This window comes from Prinia subflava, chromosome 9 (assembly GCF_021018805.1).
Source record: "Prinia subflava isolate CZ2003 ecotype Zambia chromosome 9, Cam_Psub_1.2, whole genome shotgun sequence".
Lineage (NCBI taxonomy): Eukaryota > Metazoa > Chordata > Aves > Passeriformes > Cisticolidae > Prinia > Prinia subflava.
The window spans coordinates 33554293-33576003 of NC_086255.1; the positions used below are offsets into that span (position 1 = coordinate 33554293).

Below are 21711 nucleotides of genomic sequence, written 5' to 3' on the forward strand. Positions count from 1 at the left end.
GGGGAAGTGTGCTGGCTGCTGCTGCCCTGCTCACAGGGTCTCGGGGTGCTGGGTCTGGAGGGGCTGCAGACACTGCCCACCCATCTCAGCCCCGGGAGCGGCTGGAGCAGCAGCTCCAGCACAGTTCCATTCACCAGTGACATGCATGTCTGCCGTGGTCCTTGTGGATGAGAAGAGCCCTGGTGAGGGGGAATGGCGCCAGACTGAAGGGGGGTTGATGTGAGACCCCACCCATCATCCCATGGCCTGGGGAAGTTACTGTCGTGGTTTGGTTCGTTGTTTGTGCCTCTGAGGATGACTCTGGCATGGGGGAGCCAAAAGAGCAAATACCATGTGAGGCATTTTCCAGTCCTGAGTCATTCTAACCCCACGTCTCTGTAGAGAGGTGTGAGCACCCACGTGCACAAATGGTGAGACGGGCTCACACCTTGTGTGACACTCTGCCATCCTTCCTGTCCCCCACCTCCACCTGCTATCTCTCACCATCTCTCTGCTCTGCCAAAAGAGCTCTCTCTGCAAAGCCCTGCTTTACATTTTGATGAAACCGGTCACAGCCAGCAGTGCAAACTGTGGCTGTGATTCTCACTTCAGGCTTTGCACTCTCAGCTCCTCCCTCCTGGTTGGTTCACACTCCAGCTTCTGCATCACCATCTTTTCCATTAGTTGTATTGTCACTAAGGCTCCAACCTAGGTGAGTCTCTTCCCCCTGAAGAAGGCAGCTCCATGTGACTGCAGCACATGATGCCACCATCTCCTCCTTGTCCCCATCACTGTGGAAGCATCGCTGACCCTGGTGTGCTGAGGAAAGCCATGTGCTGAGTTTGCAAATCCCATTGCCACAGCAGTGGCCTCCTCCCTTGGCAGTGCCAGCGAGGACAAGTGGCCCAGCCTGTCCCTCCACGCTGCCCAGGCAGTGTCCCAGCAGCCCTGCCTGTCCCCGCAGGCTCTGCTGTGTGCCCACCGTGTCACGAGCACACGTTGCGCCAGCAGCAACAACCCAAATCCCAGGGGCACAAAGTGCCCAGTGACCCAATTCCTGAGTGCAGAGAAGAGTTTTGGCCCTTTTCAGAGCCTGAGGACACTCAGGTCTTGTGAAAGGCTGTCCAGCGTGTTGCTGGGTGCCCGCTGGCCTCACGCCTGGGTGGGGAAATGATGTCTGTCTGTCAGGGGCTGCCAGAAACTGTGCTTTCACAAGGAGCCCCGGGCTGATGCAACAATGCACAAAAGGGGGATGATTGTTCGTAATTTGTACATCCATCCATGGCTTGCAAGGTTTGGCCTTCTCTGTGTGGGAGAGGCAGAGGAGACAAAGCTGAGAGTGGATTGGGAAGTCCTCACTTGGAAGTGGTGATCTGGGATACCCAGGACAGCAAGGGAGCAGGGAAGAATGGCCAAGAGGAACCTCTTGGGAGCTGGAAATGTGGGAGCAAAAGGATGAAATGCTGCTGATAAAAGGAAAATATTTTCATAAAAAAGCATTGCAGGAGAAAAAAAAACCTTCACAAGCTGGTGAGCTGCAACTGGAGGGTGTGTGGGAATCACAGGAGTCACTGGGGCACTGTCTGACCCTGAGGCAAGCCAGCAGCTGCACCTCCCCAAGGGCTGGCCCTGCTCCGGAGTGGTGGAGATGCTTCCTGCAGCAGCAGGAAGGTCTGCCCAAGGAAGCTGCAGCACCCCTGTGCGCTGGGACAGGGATCCTGCTGGCACCCACAGCCCCAGGCACTGGTGGCTCCAGCAGGGCAGGGTGGATCCTCACTGCCCAGACACTGATCTAGTGGCTGGGTCACCTTCACAAGCATCTGTGTCATCTTCCCTGTGGTAGTGGGGGCCAAGGTGGGGGGCCACTGGTGGCTCCAGTGTGCGTGGAAGCCTGGGAAGCCATTTCTTCTCTCTCCTAGAAGTCTGTAGTTTTCCTTCTGAAGGGAAAACTGCTGCCACTCAGTGCCCCAGCGTGCCCCACCAGAGCCTCTGGCAGAGGGCTTAGCTCTGCCTGCAGCTCCAGGTATCCCAAAAAATGGGGTTCCTGCCACACAGGGCAGAACCTGTTTCCAACAGAGCTTCGTTCTGTCATCAAACAGTGCATTTGTTAGGGAGCAGAGCGACTTGGAGAGGGTTCCAAAGCCGTTAGGACCTGCAGGCAGGCGAAACCCTGGCGTGCCTTTGCAGCTGGAGCTGCCGAGACAGGGAGAGGGAAGTGCTGCAGGCACCGGGGCTGCATTCCCCAGCAAAGCCGGGAAGGGGCTGAGCCGTGGGTGGCGATAAAGCACAAGTCCTGTGCTCAGGATGTTACACCCCCGGTACATGGGGCTGTGGGTGCTGGCTTCTCCTTCCCTCTGAACCACCTTGAGGGTGCTCCTGCTGAAGCCAACGCTGGACAGTCAAATACTGCAGCAGCCCAGGGTCTCCCCAGCCCATTCCAGAGGCAAACGCTGTTTCTTCCAGCCATGTGGTGTGGAAACTCGTGTGCTGCCAGGGATGCTCTGCCTGGCCACGCTGCCTGGTGCAGCTGTTGCTCAGGTGTGACACTGTTTTGCTGTGACTAATGTTTACGTTTGTCTTGTGGCCGTTTTTTCACCCACCTTACAACAAAAAGAGAAACAAGGGGAAAAAAAGCAAAACAAAACCAAAACAACAAGCACAGTCTGAGTAACAGTGTCTGCCACAAGGTTTGATATCATCACCGGGGCTGAGTCACGCTGGAGCCGTAGTTTCTTTTGGATAATCAATGCCAGATGCTGTGTCCAGAGGCTGCATGAGCACCCACGTCCCCCAGGGCACCACTGGCCCCAGGAGGGCAAGGGGAAGCCATCCATAGCATTTCCCACTGTGCTGCCCATGCCTCCACCTCTCCACAGGGGCTCCTCACGGGAACAACCTCCAACACCCTCCAGATGAACTTCCTAATTGACAGGCATTAAAAAAAAAAAAAAAAAATGAAAACCATAAACATCCTTTTTTCCTTTTAATCAGCACTGATAATGAAACAAACAGAAAGATAAATTGCCCTCATCCCAAGCCAAGGATAAAACTGCAGCAGAAATAAGGCTTGTCCCAACATGTGTCCTGCTGAAAAGGCAGCAGCATCACAAGTCCATGGCCATTTCAAAAGGCTGGTAAAGAGAGAGGGCTCTGGTGGCAGCAGGGAGCCTCTCCCCTTCCTGTTTTGCAAAGAAAAAGGTAGTACAAAGTTGGCTGGTGATCCTGTTTTGTTCCATGCTGAATAAAGTATTTTACCATCCACTCCCAGAGAGGATGTTCAGTCAAGGATCCAGAAATGTGTTGATGTTGCAGAGCTTAGACCCTGGCAATAAGTTAATCCTCAGGGAGGTCTGCAGGTGCAGGACATCCTTCCATCCCCACATCCTCAATTTTCAGCTAGTCTGTAAAATGTGAGCAGTAGAGAGCCATGCACTTCTCCATGGAAACAGGTAGTTAAAAATTGAAACCCAAGCGAGAGAGGTTCACTTTCAGTCCCAGAGCAGAGGCAGGATGGCAGACAAGGGCAGGGATCCTGCACACAGCTTCATTTCTTAAGGCATTGCTGTCCCTGGCCCCGCCACCCTCCTGGGGCTGTTGTCCTGGTGAGCATGGCGTGGTCTGCTGGATGTGGTTTCCTCTGGGGTCTTTAGGCTTTCAAGGAATTTGGTGAGTCGGGAACAGGATCTGGAAAAGGGCAGACCAGGGATATTATTCCAGCTTACAGTTGAAGGGATATTATTCCAGGAAGTGCCCGAGCCCTGCTTTTGCGTGGAAAACAGAGGGTTTAGGTCCTTCACACCTTAAGCCATGGGACTCGATGTCCCACACAACCCCAAGTTTGCCACTGGTATTTACCCCCCGTTTCCCCTTTCCCTCCCACCTCTCCCGCCGTCTCCAGCGGGGCCCAGCACTGCCGGTCACTCACCCAGGGTGGGGAAGAAGCAGTCCCCGGGGCCGGGCGGGGACAGGGGCGTGTTGGGCTCGGAGAGCAGGTGCCGGCCGGACTCGGAGGGCAGCCTGCTGGCCACGTAGGAGAGCTGGGGCCGGGGCCGGGGCTCCGCGCCCACCGGCGGCGCCGCCTCGAACACGGGGTTCTCGATGCCCTGGGCGCTGCTGTGGGACAGGAGAGGCATTCGCTTTTTTATTTCGGGAGCCTTTTCCTATCCCCCGGGGTTTGGCTGAGCACTGGGAGCAGGCAGGCAGGGCGGGGAGCAGGTTCAGTGAGGGGGGCACCTCACTTCCAGCCGGTGCAGGGGGAAGGCTCAGCCAGAGGGGTTCAGGCTCTTCCTGGGGTGCAGGGAGACACAGACCCTTGAAAAACGGAAGGAGGCACTTCCCACGTGGAGACAGGGAAGAGAAACAGCGATTTCCCAGAAAGGGAAAGGGCTCAAGGTGTGGGTGACAGCAGCAGCCCTTTCACTCTGCTGGGCTGGGGATATGTGCCAGCTTCAAGGAGAAGGAGGAAAGGACAAGCCTTTTCAGGGTCTGGGATGCAGGGGCATGTGAGGAGGTGGGGGGAGCTGGGAGCACGTAGGATTCCTTACCTATCCATCCTGACAAGTTCGTGGGCACCTGCCAAAGACAAAATGTTTGGGGTGAGTGTTGGCAGCACTAGTCCCACCATCAGGCCCAGACCCACTGCCAGGGCTGTGTTCTGGTGTCTTACCCACCTCCAATTCTTTCTCTCCCTTTGCATCCCTCCCTCCCTCACCCGCTTCTTTAATCCTCCTAGTTTTTGCTCCAAACCTCCATCTCTGCATCCCTGCCCTCTCCTTGTTCACTCCCCAGCCCAGCTTCCTGCCAGACTGAGACCACAGGCTCCAAAGAAGGGGAAGAGACCCTTCTTGGAGGCATGGGGTGAAGTGAGGTGCAGCTGCAGTCGGGCCCCACTTGTGCCTGGGTGCACCCAGCACCCACCTGTGGCACCGTCCTGGGGCTCTGCAGACACCACCTGCCCTGGGCTGCCCTGTTTGGCTGGGCAGCACCGTGTTAGGTGTTCTATTAGGTATTCCCTCAGCCCTTTGCCTCAGCAGATCCCACAGCCCGTGTCACTGGGCTCTGCTGGATGCCTGCCCCGAGCTGAGATGCCTGAGTTTTGTCCCAAACTGTGCCAAAGAAAAGTGCTGCGTGGAAATAAACCGGTCCATGCTCCCTGAGAGGCAAACCCCCCTGGATTTTGACTGCCCTCTGGTGTGAAATGGCATCCAGGTGATGCTTTGCAGATGGAGGTGGGAGCTGCAGCCGAGCCACTGCTGAATGGGTGCCTGAAGGGGCACCCTGTGTAGAAAGCACAGTTCCCATTCTCTGGCTGGCACTGTGCCTGCTGCCTCTGCAGAAAACACTTCTCCAAAGGTCTCCTCAGAGCCTCACAACCGCCCACCGAGCAGGGAGAGGAAAACCGCAGGGCCCTGCTTGCCCAAGGGCTGATGAAATGGCTCTGCCAGTTAAGGTGGTGCCCCTTTCCGCCTCGTTACCGAAATCTCCACGCACGGGCAGGAGCTGGCAGCCAGCTATGCCTCAGCACAGCCTGGGATTCCAGGGCTGGGGCAGCAGAGGGGAGACCTGGCGTGCTGCAGCCCCACGGCCACAGACATGCCAGGGGCCTTTTTAAACAGCAGGGTGAGAAATAGTGCAAATAATACTTTTTCAGTCACTTAGAAGGCAAGGCTTTTGTTTCAGGTGTGCAGTGGAGGAAGGGATGAGTAAATGAGATGGCTCTCACAGTGGATGTGGAGGAAAGGGCTCAGGGAGCATCCTCAGAGTCTCAGTGCCCCCAGCACGCTGCTGGTGTCCCCTCCTATCCCACACTCCTCACCAGCAGCCTGCAGGCGTGCCTGGTCCTTCCCAGGGCAGCTCTGCAGAAGGCACCTGGCAGGGACCTGTCTTTGGGCCACCTGCCACCACGCCCGTGGGACTGGGGACAGCCGCTGCAGCTGATCCCAGTGGGGCACATCCCACCCAGCCTTGCCAGGCCAGTGCAGCCCGGGAGGTGACTTGGGTGTCCTGTTACATACGTCTGCTGCTGGCAGCTTGTCTCTGCTTGTAAATGAGGAGCAGGATGAGGGGCAGGCAGAGGATGCCCACGATGCAGGCGCCCGTGGCCAGCGCGGCGGCCGTGATGTCTGCAAGAGAGGAGCGCAGAGGTGAACCCTCCCATTCACCCCCCCTCTCCTTGGCTTCCCCAAGCCAAAAGCACAGGACTGTTTGGTATGGAAGAGACCTTAAAGGTCATTAAATCCAGCACGGGGCAACCCTGTGTTGCCTCAGAGCTGATGCCATGTGGCTCCCACACACACAGGATTCACGCTGGGATGCGTTGCCAGCTGTGGAGATAAGCTCTGAGTGAGAACTTTGACCAAAGTCCTTCATTGCTGCAGGACATCCCAAGGTTTTTTGTCTTCTAGATATGAGGAGAGAAGCCCTGATAAAGGCTCTCAGCAACGTTGGAGCACTGACTCTGACCCACTGCCAGCCTCAAAGTGCTTGGGCATCAAAGGGCTTGTTACCCACAGCCTCTGCTAATTAATGTGCCCCTGGAGAATGTCACCCACAGAGGCTTCCAGAAAGGCTGGCAGCCTGCAGACCCATCTGTGGCCATCAAGGTCTTTGTGGGACAGCTCATGGTGAGGCTGAGGGCTGCTTAAATCAAGAGCAGGTTCAGTTCCTCTGCTGCACATCCATCTGAGGAAGCAGCTTCTTGCCCAACGTGTCTGCATTTTAGGAGGGGATGTTTTTCTCTTTTTTCCCTGACAGGACAGGGTGTCCCAACACTTGAGACTGAAGTTTAGGGACAAGAAAGCACAGCTCATGGGTACCAGGAGCTGCTTCCCTTGTCTGGGCATGCTGCAAAATAATTTTAGCCAAATCTGCCCATTTAGGAGCGAGCAAAGGGGGATAGACAGAGTGACCCAGCAAGAAACCAGCTGCAAGTGAAGTGTGGGCATCTCCATGTCTAGACACAGCTCTGGGGGAGCCCCACATTGTCTGAGCATTCAAGCAAGATTTGGATTTCCCCTGCTGGAGGCAGACGTGGTCCAGGCTCGGGGTGTAGCAAGAGGTTCCTGGAACTCTTTACTTTTCTGTCCCTTCCCATCTGCTCGTGGCAGCGGCCGCTAAATCCCTGCTGTGGGAGGGGGCTCAGGTGCTTTAGAACAACAGGGTGAATGACCTCCACGGGCCTCAGGACCCTCATGTCCAGGTGATGGGCTAAAGAAGGCTCTCCTCAGCCTGAGGATGGGCCTGTCATGCACACACTGTTGGAAGAGCATTGGAAACACCCGGCCAGTGAGGCTGCGTGTGGGCACTGCTGTGTTGGCAGTGATCCCTAGGGAATGCATGGGCCAGGGTGGCAAGGAGCACATTGGAAAGAGGGGGTTTTCCCTTTACCTTTGCCGGTGGCAGTGTGAAATGTGCAGTTTTGAAGCCCTCCTTTGCCTGCAGAAGAGAACAGAAAAGCTCAGGATTCACTCACGTCCCAGAGAACTTGCAACCTGCTGGCTGTCCTTGCCTTTTCTCCCTGGTGTTGAGAACATCATCCCAGAGCAGCCCAAAGCAGGAGTTTAATCCTGGGAAATGTTCACTGAGATCCAATCCCTGCTGCAAGATCCCCTTTCTTCATGGCAGCAGGGCCCATCCCTGACTGTGCAGCCTCTTTTTTTTTAGTTTGAAAGAAAAGTTATCTAATGCTGCAAATCAAGGCCAGGAGATGCCTTCCCCTCCCTCATGCCTCTCCCACTGGGCTGCTATCCCAAGGTTATCTGTGAGCCCTCACTCAGGCTTGCACCACCAGCCAGCTCCTTTTAAGCTGAGGCTTGTTTTCCTCTCTGCCAGAAGGAGGTTGAAGATCAGTGAAAGTATGTACCATGGATTTTATTGCATTCCAGCCTCTCGAGTTATTAAGATTTTTTTTTTCTAATGTTTCATTGCTCTCTAACTCTAATTCAAACCTTCAGCATCTGCTGCTCTTTGACTCCTGGAACACGCCCTGCACTTCCAGCATGCTCCCTCCCCAGCCCCAGTGCTGCATTCCCCCACCACCCCTTCCCTGCCACAGACACAGGGCTGGCAGGGGCTCCCTCAGCCCCCTCACCTCGCTGGATCTGCAGCTCCACGAAGCCGTGAGCCACCTGCAGGCTGTGGGGCTTGCCGTGGCCTTCCCTCCTGACCTCCACGGCGTAGCAGCAGTAATTCCCACTGTCCTGCAGCGTCAGGTTCATCACCACGATGTGGAAGGCGCCGTGGTGGTCAGGGACAAACTCCACGCCGTGGTGGCCGCTCTGTCCCCCCGGCGGGGATTTTTGGGAGCTGTTGCCCGGCGGCTCGCGGTGCCTGCTGAGCTCGTGGCGCAGCTCCCTCTCGGTGACATTGCGGATGTGCCTCTTGTCGGAGCAGCTGCGGTCGCCCGTGCTGCTGAAGTACCAGGTTTTGTAGAGCAGGTCGTGGCGCTCGGCCAGGGGGCCGCTGACCCGGCAGGTCAGGGTGACGTTCTGGCCCTCGGGGCAGACGCAGAGCGAGTACGGGGTGGTGATCAGGAAAGCCTCTGCCCCGCCTGCAGGGAGAAGGTGCCAAGTCAGAGCCTGGGTTTGTAGGAAAACTGCCCAAACAAGCACTGCAAACCCACCGCCAGTGTTGGCAAACCTGGCACAGGTTGCCCAGAAGAGCTGTGGCTGCCCCATCCCTGGAAGTGTCCAAGGCCAACTTGGATGGTGTTCTGAACAACCTGGGATAGTGGAAGGTGTTGAAACTACATGAATTGAAACTACATGAAGTTGAAACTACATGATCTTTAGCTCCCTTCTAACCCGGGTCATTCCAGGATTTTGTAGCGAGGCTGGGAGCACAACTTCAGCCTAGAAATCAGCTCTGCAGGAGAGACATGCTTGAAATACAGCAAAGCATCAGCAGCAGGGAGGCAGAAGCTTCTCCGGGGCCAGCAGAGGTGTGGGGCAGGGAGGCAAGGGAGGATGAGAGGAGAAGCAAGGCAGCAGGCTTGTGAAGGAGGAAACACAAGCACTGCTGGGCCAGCTGCAAAAAAATGAGCAAAAACAGAAAAGTTCTAGGAGGAGCAGTGTCCCCCCTTCTCCCCCAGGTGAGGCGGGGAGCAGGTCGCACCCTCCTTGTTTTTCAGCCCCCAGGGAGGAAAAGAAGGAACTGGCTGATGCTGATGGAGTGAGGAGCTGCTGGAAAATGAAAACAATTTTCAGAAAGAAATTCTGGAATGTGGACAGGAGGCGTGGCAGAAGCGGGAGCAAGGGGCACACTGCGGCATTGCTGGTCTTTCCCCAGCACATGGGTGGAGGGTTCTGCTTGGTAAGGGGAGCTGTGCATGAGGGGAGGAAAAAGTGTAAAGACAGGAGAGGTTTTGGTGCTCTGGCCCTGCCACTCCTTCTTGTTTGCAGAAGTGCTAACATCACTTCAAAAGCTGGAGAAAAAGCAGATTCTGGGTTTATTTTCTTTGAATTACTGTGAAATAGAGGTTTCTGGGGCTGCTTCACAGCAGAGAAGATGTTACAGGGATGAGATATTGGTGTGTTTTTTTTTTTATTTTGGTAACATCCTGTTGTGCCATTACCTCCACCACATTTTGCTTTGAGGTTTCTCACTTGCTATATTGAGAGGGCGTCAGTCACAGGCAGGGCGTGATGTGCCTGCCCTCAAGCACCCAGCCAGGCCAGAGGCTCCCCACTGCTGGGCCACCCCGAGAGCATCCTCCTCCTGGGAGCAGAGTCACCCCTCCTCCTGGGAGCAGAGTCACCCCTCCTCCTGGGAGCAGAGTCACCCCTCCTCCTGGGAGCAGAGTCACTGCGTCACCTGCCTGGCCCGAGGCTCTGCTGCAGAGAGTGAAACCAAAAACGTGCCTTCCACCCCTTGTGGTTATCCCTGCCTCTGCGAGAGCAGCCGTGAAGCCCCCAGGTCCCTGCCCCATTGCTCTCTGCAGGGAAGGGAGGCTTTGGGAGGGAGATGGGCCCCATTGCACTCCCTGCTCCGGAGCCCACAGTGCCAAGGAGTCCCCAGAGCAGGGATGGCGTGACCTTCGCCTGACCACTCCGGCTAATTGCTTCCTGCTCCCCACAGCACGTGCAGCAGCCCTGCTCTGGGGCAGAGCTTTGCATGGCCTGGGCTCAGCACTGCCTCAGTCAGTCTCATTTTCACACCCTGACTTCTCCTTATCCTTGGGTGCTGCTGGGGCCAGGACGCACAGCCGGGCTGGATGGGTTCTGGCAGGCGGCAGAGCGGGTGCCCCACCTCCTCGCCAAAGCACTGAGCACAAAAGGCACTTCAGATGTGTTTCTTGATACCTGCTGCAAGGGGAAGTGCCCCATTCACATCGGGGGCCTCCTGGGAGCTAGAGGAAGGGAAGCCAGGGCTCTATTGGAGGAAGCCACGCTTCCAACACCTTCCAAAAGTATCTGCAGGAGCCTTTTGTTTTCCACACACCCCCCTCCAATGAAGCGGGGCCGTCCCGCTCATCCCCGCACAGTTTGCGAAGCTCTGCCTTGCTAAACCATCCAGCCTCCGCCTCCGGAGCTTGATGGGAACCGTCTGGATGGAAAGTCAGCTCAGCCCACGCTTCAGGGAGGGGCAGAGGTTACCATGTGTGCAGTACAGCCTTCCCTTCCTTCTCCAGAGCGGGGGAAGGCTCTCAAAAGCCATCGAGTAGAGGAGAAAGCAGCTGGCAAGGCACATACAGCCCAGACCAGTGCCAGGACAGTCGGTGTTCCCTCCCCAAGATGCAACCAGGCTTCAAACACATGCTGGATGCCAGATGGAGCCCAGAGGAAACATCCTCTGGTGGCGCCTTTATCCTGAAGCCCACGGATCTTTGATCTCCTGGGCTTCTTCCATGCCCAGAGCCCAGGCTTGGCTCCTTCCACACCCCAGTCAAACGATTCCCTTTGAAGTCAGAGCTGCTGGCAAATGCCAGAATAAAGCCAGATGCCCATCTCTGCGCATCTCCAGCTGGTTGGACCAGTTGAGGGCTGAGCTGAGAGCTGTTGTCCTGTCACCATCTGGTAAAGACAGAGGAGGTCCCAAGCAGGTGCCAAAAGCACTGGCATCACTATCTTGACACCTGGGAACTCTGCTTTCAGACAAAAAAGTGCAGAAACCTGTGCTACTTGGCCAACCAACAGCTTAAAAAAATCAGGATTTCACACAATATTCCAGGTCAGTGACCAAAAGCCTCTCCTGGCTGCTTCTCCTGTGTTTGGTCCCCAGCCCTGGCAAGCAGGTGTTTGATCTGCACTCCTGTGCTTGACAGAAGTGATTTCCACAGGCCACATCTTTCCACATCAGGCCGGCTCTTTCCACTCTGACAAAATCTGCAGGGATCAGGGGATGGAGCCTTTGGAGGGGCTCACCTGCTGCAGAGGAGGGGCTTCTAGTCACAGAGGTGAAGCAAGGAACTCTGCTTTCTTCCTCTTCTGGGAGTTCTTGTAACAGGCTCACATCAAAGTGCCCCAAGCCCCATCGTCACTGTGCTGTGATTATGCTCCAGAGTTGTCAGCCAGGTGAGATGTGCAGGGGCATCCGTAGCTCTGCAGAGGTACCTCGAGCACGAAAGAGGAGAGAAAAAACTTGCTGAGGATGCCCCAGACATGTTAACAGCCCTCATCTCCTGCACCCCAGGGGCCAAATGGCTTTCCAGCAGCGGGAGTACAAATCATCCAGGCAGAGGAGGGAGCAGCCTCGGGGGGTCCTGCCTTGCTCCTCTTCCAGCACAGCCCTGCTCAGGGACAGCACCTGGGATGCAATTTTGGAAAGCCTAGCTCAGCTGCCATCCTTTAGGTGAAGAGGAGCCACTTTCTCATCCACCTTGCTGCCAGCATCCCCAGGCTGGATGTCTCTGAGGGCTACTTCTCCATCAATCCCTGCTAAAATTAGCCAGGGACTCAGAAAGTTTTGGCAGGCGCGGGGTTGCGCAAAGCTCAGTTCCTCTGGCACGAGCCTCACGTTGAACATCCAAGCTTGTTGCATTGCAGAAGGCCTCAAGTTCAGTCCCAGCACTCCAGATGCATAAACGATATCATTCAAATCCCTGTGGAGATGCTGGGAGTTGCTCCCTGATGCCAAGACTCTGATGAGAAACAAAACGTGGTTCAATCCACACCAGCCTTGGTGTCCCAGAGGAGAGGAGGAATGGGGCTGCTTTGGGCATCTTTTCTTCCTGGAGATGCACTGGCAGAAATCGTGGAGGCAGTCACTTTGTCCCGGCAGAGAGGGTGAAGCCAAGCCCGATGCTGATCCTCCGCCTGCGCAGGGCAGGGAGGGATCACGGTCCTTCCCAGATTCCTTCTCCGAGTCGTCGTCCAGAGTGGAGCCGCGGTTTTAATGCCACCGCCCCAGGGTCGGTGCCCGGCCCCGGACCCCCGAACGGAAGCGCTGCCTGCCAGGGCCGGTGCGGAGTCGGGCATGAAGCATTCCCCTCCCAAAGCACCCCCCGATAAGCAGCCAGCGAGCTTCCAGCACTGGGAAGCGCTCGCTCCGGGGAGGGGGAACTCGGCAGCCGCTCACCGTGCCCTGGCCACGGCTGGTTGCCCACCCGGAGAAGCTGCCCGGCACTTCCCGGCGGAGCGCAGCATCCTCAGAGAGGGCATCCCAGCCCCGCTCGCACAGATCCCCTCTCTCCCTCCCCCAGGGCTGTTGGAAGGGTCTTCTCACCGTGGCACAGCCGGGGACCCCCACCGTGCCAGGGAAAAGTGCCGTGCGGGAGCGGAGCAGCTTTTCCAGCCCGGAGTCTCCAGCGGGAGGCTGGCGGGGACGGGGGGCTGCTTTCCTTCCACGCATGTTAGATCAAAGCAGAGGAAGAAAGGAAAAAAAAGCGATCTCGAAGTTTTAGAACAACAGTTCCCCTGCGGCCCCTTTTCCCCAGCACAGCCAGCACCGTGTGAAACGCTGTCTTGATCCCCACAGGGGAAGCGCGCAAACAACGCCCCAAACAGCCCGGATTCCTTGTGCCGAGGCACAGCCCCGGGCAGGCGAGCACGGTGCCCCAGCGGGGAGAGTTTCTGCGGGCAGGGAGGAGGGGAAGGCGAGCTGGAGCTTACCGTGGGAGGCCAGCAGGCAGAGCGCAGCCAGGAGCAGCCCGCGTCGGGGAGACGCTGTCCCCATGGCGGCGGGGACACCGGGGAGAGGTGGCCTCTGCGGAGCCGCCGCACGCTCTGAGCGGCCCCGCAGCGACAGCCGGACTTGCACACACAGGAAATTTCATTGCGATTCGCGCAGCGCTGCAGAGAACGGCGAGCACCCCCCGGAGGTGAGAGGCTGCAGGGAGCTGCGGGCGGGAGCGCCCGCGGGTGGGCACGGCTTCGGAGCCCACCTCTTCGGGCAGTGCGTGCCCCTGCTGGGTTTCATCTCTTACAGCCTCACTTAGAGCCAGCTGGTGCCCCTGCGTGCGTTTTTGGGGTGCTAAGGAGGATGCTCGCCGTGCCAAGGGGCTCGCGGATGCTGGTCTGGTCTCCATCCCTTTCCCAGCAGGAGCCGATTCCTTGGGTTGGGTTGTAACTTTGCTCGCAATTACTGTTTTGTTTGCGAGGATTAAGGAGGCAGAACCTCTCCTGGGATGAACGAGCAGCAGGTACAGGGGAGGGTTACTTAGAGCAATGCCGACTTGGGAAAGGGAACGGAGCTTTCCCCAAAAAAATTAGTAGCAAAGCATCCCCCTCCTACAGCCCATTTACACTCTGCCCTGAAATAGCAAAGCAGCCCCGTGGTCTGACACATAATTCCTCCTGGAGCTTCTCTTCAAATTCCAAAGGCATCAACAAAATCTCTGGCTGCAGCTGAGAGCTGCCTCATTTCCAGTCAGCCTTCCCTGGAAAGTGGAGCCCAGAGACATGTGGAGTTTTGCAAACCGCAGGAAACTTTGCTGCTTGCCTGCTCTGAATCCGGAGCATGCAGGCAAATAGAAAAGTACCTAATTACCGTGTGGCATTGTGGTTTTTACAGCAAACACGGCTGTGATGCTCCTGCCAAAAGTGTAACCCTTGGCTGGCTGGAAGAAATTGATTGCTGGGGGGAGGTGTAGGCATGAAGCCCAGACACCCCAAGGCAGTGATTTATTGTCCCAAGCCCCCACCTCTGTGCTAATCCCTTAGACAGAGGGGTGTGTCACTGCCACCTCCCCATCCCTAGGTGGGGTGACAACCCCATAAGACAGCCAGGACATCCAGGTGCCTGTGCAGGGCCAGGAACAGCTGGAAGAGGCTCTAACCCAGCTGAGCCTGACCAGCAGTGATGTTGTGGTCAGCAGGGAGGTGGTGGGACCATGGGAGATCAGTCTAGTTGTCCAAGATGCTGGGGTTTGTTCCTCCCCTGGGTCATGGCAGCATCATCTCTGGATATTTTCCATCCATATTGCCACATTTTTTGGTACCTTCAGCGTGTACCCAGTGGGAAGGCAAGGACTCACACATGCCTCCTCCAAAGGCAGGGGGGCACAGTAGGGTTCAGCAGCTGGTTCTCCCTGTGCCATGGGCTGCTCCCTGGTGTTGCCAGCAATGGTAAACCATGAAAAGAGGAGGGATCCCACAGAGACACACTTTGCTTGGGAACAAGGCTGTGATTTCATCTCAGTACATTTATCTCTGTACCTAGCCGTTACCTGGAAGTGCGTCTGAAGCCACGGCCCATTTCATTTGGAGCCCTGCCCTCTGTGTCTCTTGGCAGCACTGAGCCCATGTTGGTCACTGACCTTGACAGATCCAGCCTTTCCCAGCTGGCCCAAGAGACTGCCCAGCAGTGCTTAAGGCTGTGTCCCATGTCCCACAGGCCACCACCACGGTGTATGTCACCATCCTGGACGAGAACGACAACGCTCCCGCCTTCCGGCAGCAGCTCTACGAGGTGACCCTCGACGAAGGCCCCTCCACCCTCAACGCCACCCTGGTCACCGTGCAGGCCCTGGATCAGGACGAGGGACCCAACGGCACGGTGGCCTACGCCATCACCGAGGGCAACATCTTGGGCACCTTCCACATCGACAACGCCACGGTCAGTACGGAGGCCGGCCCCGTCCCAGGCGCGCCCCTGTCCCGCTGCCTTCACTCCCAGCTGCTCTCCCCTGTCCTTGCAGGGGGAGATCCGCACGGTGAAGGAGCTGGACTACGAGATCAGCCACGGGCGCTACACCCTGATCGTCACCGCCACCGACCAGTGCCCCATCGTCTCGCGCCGCCTGACGTCCACTGCCACAGTAAGGAGCTGGCGGCTTGGGGGTTGGGACACTGTGGCCTCTCTGGGGTCGAGGAGTTCCCACTTTGTGAGCAGTTTCACATCTCCTTCCCAGTGGTCACCCGTTGCTTTTCCCAGCTGTGGCTGGTTTGCCCAGTTGCTGTCACCTTGCTCCCCCAAGGGTGTTTCAAAACAGGGTCATGTGCAAGAGACGCTTTTGGGTTGATTAGCCCACTTATCTGGTCCTGCAAAGATGTAGGGGAAATTCCTGGAGCTCCTTTTAAGTTACATTTTGTTTTCTTGAGATGTCCTCTTGGTCCTTCCTGCTTGAAGGGACTGCAGGTAGTAAAGCATTGCTATAGCATTAATTTCAGCTTCATCTTGATATTGTCTTGTTATTTATGTGCTTTTAAAATGCCCTGTTCCCTTGTAAGGAGGTTATTTAAAGCCTCAAGTCATTTTTATGTTGCTTTTCTCCATAGCTCTTTCTATTTTCCCTGGGCCACGGTGACCTGAACTTAATGCACTGCTCAAAGACTGGGGAGGGCAGGCGAGCAGCTCCAAAGCAAATATTTTGCAGGAATTGAGCACACTGATTATTTATGTGACCGAAACCAAAATTTGGCGAATTGTACAGCATGCCCAGATTGATTTGGTGGTCTGCAGGTGGCGGGGATGGGTTAAATCTTCTGTCATGATTGCCACAGACCATTCTACCTCACCCTGCTATCAAGACACAGGTATTGTAATCCCCCAAATACTTGTGTGTGAACAGAAAAAAAAAAGAAAAACTGAAGGGGAGATACCAGTGTGGGAAATTTCTATGGATAAAATCTGTCCCCACAAGCTTGGCAGTGGGACTTCATGCTTGGCCAAAGGGAAAGCCTTCAGATTTGGGCATCTGATACTGCTGGGGATGACTGCCTGGCCCAGGACAGACCCGGGGTTGGACTGCAGGCAGCAAAGGCAGCAGCTGCCATGTGCTGCAGGCAAAGGCAGAGCTTCCCCTGCACTTGGTTCAAGCAGAGACATGAACTTGGAAACCCCTTCAGCAACAAGCACCAAAGCCAGGAAAGATGGAAAACACCCTCCCTCCACTGCTCAAGGAGTTTGTGCCAGCAGCGTATGAAACAGCTTTTAGGAGGAGGTTTGGGGATTATTTGAGATCCCCAGTGATGGGAAGTCCATCACCCTGATAAGGCGTGCCAGTGTTTGTTTTCTCTACTGCTAGGAAACGGAGCAGAAACTTGGATATAGTCTCTGTAAAGGTTAGATTTAACCAGCAACAAATGCCCATTTGGTGGATTTCACTGCTCTTCAACCCAGGACGAAATCAGAAAACTCCTCATTTCCAGTGTCTTTCTCATAACCACCTGTACCTCCAGTGGTGGTGGTGGTGGTTTTGTTGGGCCAAGGATGCCACCTATCAATTTTTTAAAGTTTGCTCAGCATTAGGAATTAAATATTCGTTGGAGGAAAAGGGGTGAGCCAGTGTGCAGCTGGCTACAGGAGGTCGAGTGTCTCCAAACTCATGTCTGTGGTTTTGTCTGTGCTGTTTGGTCGTGGATGTGGAGGACATTGGGGTTTTGCATTGAGTTCCCCACCGTGGTGTGTGGTCCAGAGGCTCAGCAGTGTGCAGCTGGAGTCCTGTAGTGTGGCTGTAGGATGGGCATGATCAGGAATAATTGAGTTGGAATCTCTGGGCTGTGCGCTGGAGGTCTGGTGAACCCAGAAAAGCCAGAGATACGGCATTTTGCCATGTCATCCATCCACAGCTTCCCATGCTCCTGGCCAGCAGGGTGGTCTCCCCTTCCCCTTCCATCCCTCTCCTCTCACAGCCCTCACGCTTCTCACCGTGACCGCAGGTGCTGGTGAACCTCAACGACATCAATGACAACTGTCCCACCTTCCCGCGGCCCTACGAGGGCCCCTTCGATGTCACCGAGGGGCAGCCCGGCCCTCGTGTCTGGACTTTCCTGGCCCATGACGGGGACTCAGGACCCAATGGACAAGTGGAATACAGCATCATCGCCGGGGACCCCCTCGGTGAGCGGGGACAGGGGACATCCCCTCTCCCGCCGGCTGCCCCATGGAAGAGTCTGGCTTGCAGGAGGGAGCATGGGGTGGGGGAAGCACTTCAGAAAAGCCATCCTCCCTCCCAGCTCAGCCTGTCGACACCAGGAAATCCTGTTTTGAGCAACAGGAAACTTAACCTGTTCGTGCCTGGACAGGGGGTGGCTGGGGCTTGTGGAGGGAAGGGGGAAATCTGCTAAACAATAAAGGCAAAAAGAAATCGAAAAGGCAAAAAAAAAAAACAAAAACAAAGCACAGGAAGAGAAACTGAACCTCGTCCTTGAGTGCCTGTGGGGTTTGCAGTATGTTTGGGGACCGAGTTGCTCTCTAACAGCTCCACCAGCACCGTGGTGCAGATGGCAGAGGAGCTGAGGGCATTCCTAACCATGGGGACATCTGGATGTCCCTCAGTGAAGGGAGTGGTGACTTTGGTCCAGGGAATCTGGAAGGTGGAGCTCAGTCCCGTCTCCCAGCTGACCCCACTGCAAAGCTGGTCCAGAACAAGCCGGACGAGGCTCTTCAGCTTGTGGGGGGCTCTGTGCTGTGTAGCCTACCCTGCTCTGGCCATCCCAGGGCATGGAGGGGCTGCTGGCATCTTTGGAAAGGTCCAGAAAACAGGGACACCACCTCTTTTTTGGCCATTCACCCCATCCCCTGCTCCTGCTGCTACCTGGGAGTGCATCCAGCACAGTCCCCAGCTGTCACAACCCTCCTATATCTGCAGTAACGGGGCTTGGGTTTGTCCCCAGACCTGCCATTGTGCCCCAGCTCCCAAACAAGCCACTCCCTTGGGGAGCCAAGGCATGGTGAGAGCCAGGGCCCCACTGTCTCCGGCAGGGGAATTTGTCATCTCCCCGGTGGAAGGAGAGCTGCGGGTGCGGAAGGACACCGAGCTGGACCGTGAGAACATCCCCTTCTACAACCTCACCATCGCCGCCCGGGACCGGGGGGTGCCTCCCCTCAGCTCCACGGTGAGTCCCCCAGGCTGGCACGGGGGGCTGAGGCCTGGCATGTGGTCCCCCATGCTCAGTTCATTCCCTTTTGGGCTCTGGCTTCATTCTCCTCCCTCCACCTCCCTCTCCTTGTCCCTAGGGTCCATATGGGGCTGAGTTGGGGAAGCCCGCTTGCCCAGGGAGTGCAAGAAAAGGATGGGAGGCATGGAAATATGTGCCCCACGCCTGCCCTGCTTCTCTCCCTGGCAGATCCTGGTGGGTGTCCGTGTGCTGGACATCAACGACAACGACCCCGTGCTGCTGAACCTCCCGATGAACCTCACCCTGAGCGAGAACGCCGCCGTCTCCAGCTTTGTCACCCGCGTCCTCGCCCGCGACGCAGACCAGGGCCCCAACGCGCTCCTGACCTTCGACATAACAGCAGGGAACACAGAGAACGCCTTCTACATCAACAGCACCGTACGGCCCGGGGAGGGGGCAGGATGCTGGGATAAAGAGGCCGGGAACCCAACTGTGCTGTCTGGCATCCTTGTCCTGGCAGGAAATACCCCAGGGGAAGCATTCCTCACATCCCGTGTGGTGTTTTCCCCCTTTAGAGCGGCATCGTGTACGTGAACCGCCCGCTGGACAGGGAGCGGGTGGCTGAGTACAGGCTGACTGTCACGGTGAAGGACAACCCCGAGAACATCCGCAATGCCAGGCGGGTAATTACGGACACTGCCGGCACCTCCAGCGTCGCAGACGGGAGGGCGGGTGGGAAAACGGGCTCCAGCCACGGCCAAAAACAAGCGGTGCCTTTACCCACGGTGTTTCTGATAGCAGCCGCATCCCCAGAAAGCATCTGGGGATCACAGGGAGGGGGCTACAGCCTCATCCAACAGAGAACAGGACGAGTGGGATGTAGGGCAAGTCCAAAGTCATTTGTTGGCTCCTGGCAACAGCAGTAGATGTCATGGAAGGTGGGACAATGTTGGGCTGGAGAGCTGGACAACCACAATGACATCCTTTGGCTGACTGCCCCAGTGGGAGGGTCCCTGTACACCTGCGAGGGTAGTCCAGGGAATGCAGCTTTGACTAGAGGTGGGAGGTGAGCTCAAGGAAAGGACATAATGGTCATCACCCTCTTGTCCCAATTTTCCTTTAGGATTTTGACCTGCTGGTCATTTCCATAGCGGATGAGAACGACAACCGCCCCCTCTTCACCCAGAGCTCCTACCAGGCTGAGGTGATGGAGAATTCGGCCCCTGGTAGGTCTCTCTTCCATATGTGGCTCCTGGAGACTCCCTTCAGGTCTGGATGAGGGGAGGTGTCTCCTGGCCGTGGTGGGGGAGACAGGACATTGAGCAGGGCAGCGCTGCATCTCAGTGGGACAGGGATGATGAGTTTGAGGAGCTTGTGCCTTGATCAGTGTTGAGGAGACCATAGCTTTGGTCCATACTGCTTGTGGAAACCCTTCCTGGCACAGGTCAAAAATGAGCACCATTTGGGATTTGCTCAGCTGCAGCAGGTGCCCGTGGGCTGAGCGGAGCCCTGGGGTCAGCCTTGAGGGCACCCATCAGCCCAATACCCTGAAGAGGTTGGGCTGCCATCTCCCCATCACCTGGAACTTCCCTGCTCCAGGGCTTAGAGATTTATAAAAGACTCCAGCCTGTCCAGATAGACACTTCCCAGACAGCAAGCTAGAAACACTATTCTTAATGTTTTAGTTTGCCTTCCTGCCATTTAAATTGCTCCCTGCTCCAAGGCCTCAGGTATCCTGTCCTGCCATTGAGCAGCATCTCAAGCAAAGGTTTTGGGTGCCTCCAGGTGACACCCTCAGTGGCAGGGTGCTGGTCCCACCCCTCTGATGGATGTGTCTGTCTGTTTGCTTTTAGCTGGATGTCCCACCACCTCTCCTGGGCCTCACCAGTCGGTCTGCAAGGCTGCAGCAGCCACGCCCCAGTGCCTCATACCCCATGAGGCCCAGCTCTGTCACCTCCTCCATCCATTCATTGCTGTTCCTCTTGTGTCACCGGGGTGGGAGTGGGAGAGGGGGGCCCTGCAGGGGGCTGTCACAGTCCCTAATGCTTTTGTCATCTCACCCAGGGACTCCAGTCACAATGCTCAGTGGACCCATCCTAGCTGTGGATGCTGACCAGGGCAGCAATGCCGTGGTGACCTATGAGCTCCTGAAGGCATCCCCAGACCTCTTTGTTATCAACAACAGGACAGGTGGGGTGGCACAGCCGGTCTGTCCCTAGCCCAGGACCACCAGGTCCCCACGTGTCTGCCACCAGGCTTTTCCCCTTCTCCAGGTGTGGTTTCGGTGAAGCCCGGTGGTGTGATAGACCGAGAGGCTTTGCTGGACCCCCACCTGGAATTCACGCTGGTGGCTCGTGATGTAGGGGGGCTGAACAGCACTGCCAGCCTGGCAGTGACCATCCTGGACGACAACGACAACCGCCCTGTCTTCCAGCCGGCATCCATCACGGTGCGGCTGTTGGAGAACAGCCCCCCAGGTCAGGACTGGATGGGGGGTGGGAAATGGGGTGACCTGGGTGTCCCCTTGGGACTGCAAAGATCCAGCTCCCAATGACACAGTTGACCAGGAAGGGGTCAAAGGGAAAATCCGGGAATTGAGGCTGCCCCATGTTGCTACACGGAATTTGCCTGGGGACCAAGGGCTTGTTACTGCTGCCCTCCAACCCTCGCTTGAGAGGGCTGTGTCCCACCTTTCCAGGCTTCTCCGTCCTCCAGGTGACAGCCACAGATGCTGACAGTGGCCTCAACCAACAGCTGGACTACCGTATTGAGGGTGGTGGCCAGGACAGGTTCCTGATCGATGCCACCACGGGGGTGATCCGCGTGGCCAACATCACCATCGACCGGGAGGAGCGCGATGCCTACCGGCTGACAGTGGTGGCCGTGGACCAGGGCACCCCGGCGCTCTCGGGCACCGCCACCATCAGCGTCCTCATCGACGACATCAACGACTGCCGGCCCGAGTTCATCAACCCCATCCAGACCGTCAGCGTCCCCGAGTCGGCTCCCCCTGGCACCGTGGTGGCCGAGGTGACCGCCATCGACAGGGACCTCCACCCTCGCCTGGAGTACTACCTGCTGGGGATCGTGGCCCGCGATGACACCGACGCGCTGGTGCCCGAGCAGCAAGGAGCGTTCACGGTGGATTTTAGGACAGGTAGGAGAGCGCGAAGGGCAGAGTGGGCAGTGTGGACCCCTCTCCTCGTTTCTGCTTCTACTTCTTCTTCTCTGCCTGGAGGTAGGTGTCCAAGGTACAGGGAGGTGATGCTCCTCTCCTTCCTCCCCACTGTCCTCCTCCAGCTGCCCTGTCTCACCCTGCCCAGTCTTCTCTTCCCTGTCTGACTTAACTTTGCTTTCTTTTCCGGCCCTCAGCCTGCCAGGTTTGTCTCTGTGTCTGTACTCATTTCTGTCTCCGTGGCCTCCCTCCATCTCACCCATCTCCACTGGCAGAGGTGGCCTCCGTTGCAGGCCGGGGACTGCTCAGCCTTGGCAGACTGGACTCAAGCACCCTCAC

At 56.8% G+C, this 21711-nt stretch overlaps 2 protein-coding genes across 3 annotated transcripts in view; one reads left to right on the top strand and one right to left on the bottom strand.

Moving 5' to 3' along the window:
• CDH23 (cadherin related 23) overlaps nt 1-21711 on the top strand; it is a 184452-nt gene that overhangs the window by 151923 nt on the left and 10818 nt on the right. The window contains exons 1-11 of one of the 2 annotated variants that reach the window (XM_063406302.1): nt 13088-13234; nt 14749-14970; nt 15053-15172; nt 17016-17196; nt 18061-18194; nt 18426-18635; nt 18773-18880; nt 19321-19423; nt 20262-20387; nt 20471-20674; nt 20896-21354. In XM_063406302.1, the coding sequence (XP_063262372.1) occupies nt 13088-13234; nt 14749-14970; nt 15053-15172; nt 17016-17196; nt 18061-18194; nt 18426-18635; nt 18773-18880; nt 19321-19423; nt 20262-20387; nt 20471-20674; nt 20896-21354 (2014 nt within the window). Of the gene's footprint in view, nt 1-13087; nt 13235-14748; nt 14971-15052; nt 15173-17015; nt 17197-18060; nt 18195-18425; nt 18636-18772; nt 18881-19320; nt 19424-20261; nt 20388-20470; nt 20675-20895; nt 21355-21711 lie in introns of those variants that run through there. The other variant, XM_063406303.1, reaches the window with a different exon arrangement.
• Nucleotides 2950-13159, bottom strand: VSIR (V-set immunoregulatory receptor). The gene is made up of 7 exons (XM_063406304.1): nt 13026-13159; nt 8069-8527; nt 7366-7413; nt 5994-6101; nt 4524-4551; nt 3905-4092; nt 2950-3663 (listed from the first exon to the last, which is right to left on the bottom strand). The coding sequence occupies exons 1-7, from the start codon at nt 13087-13089 to the stop codon at nt 3626-3628; spliced, it is 933 nt and encodes a 310-aa protein (XP_063262374.1). The 5' UTR covers nt 13090-13159; the 3' UTR covers nt 2950-3625.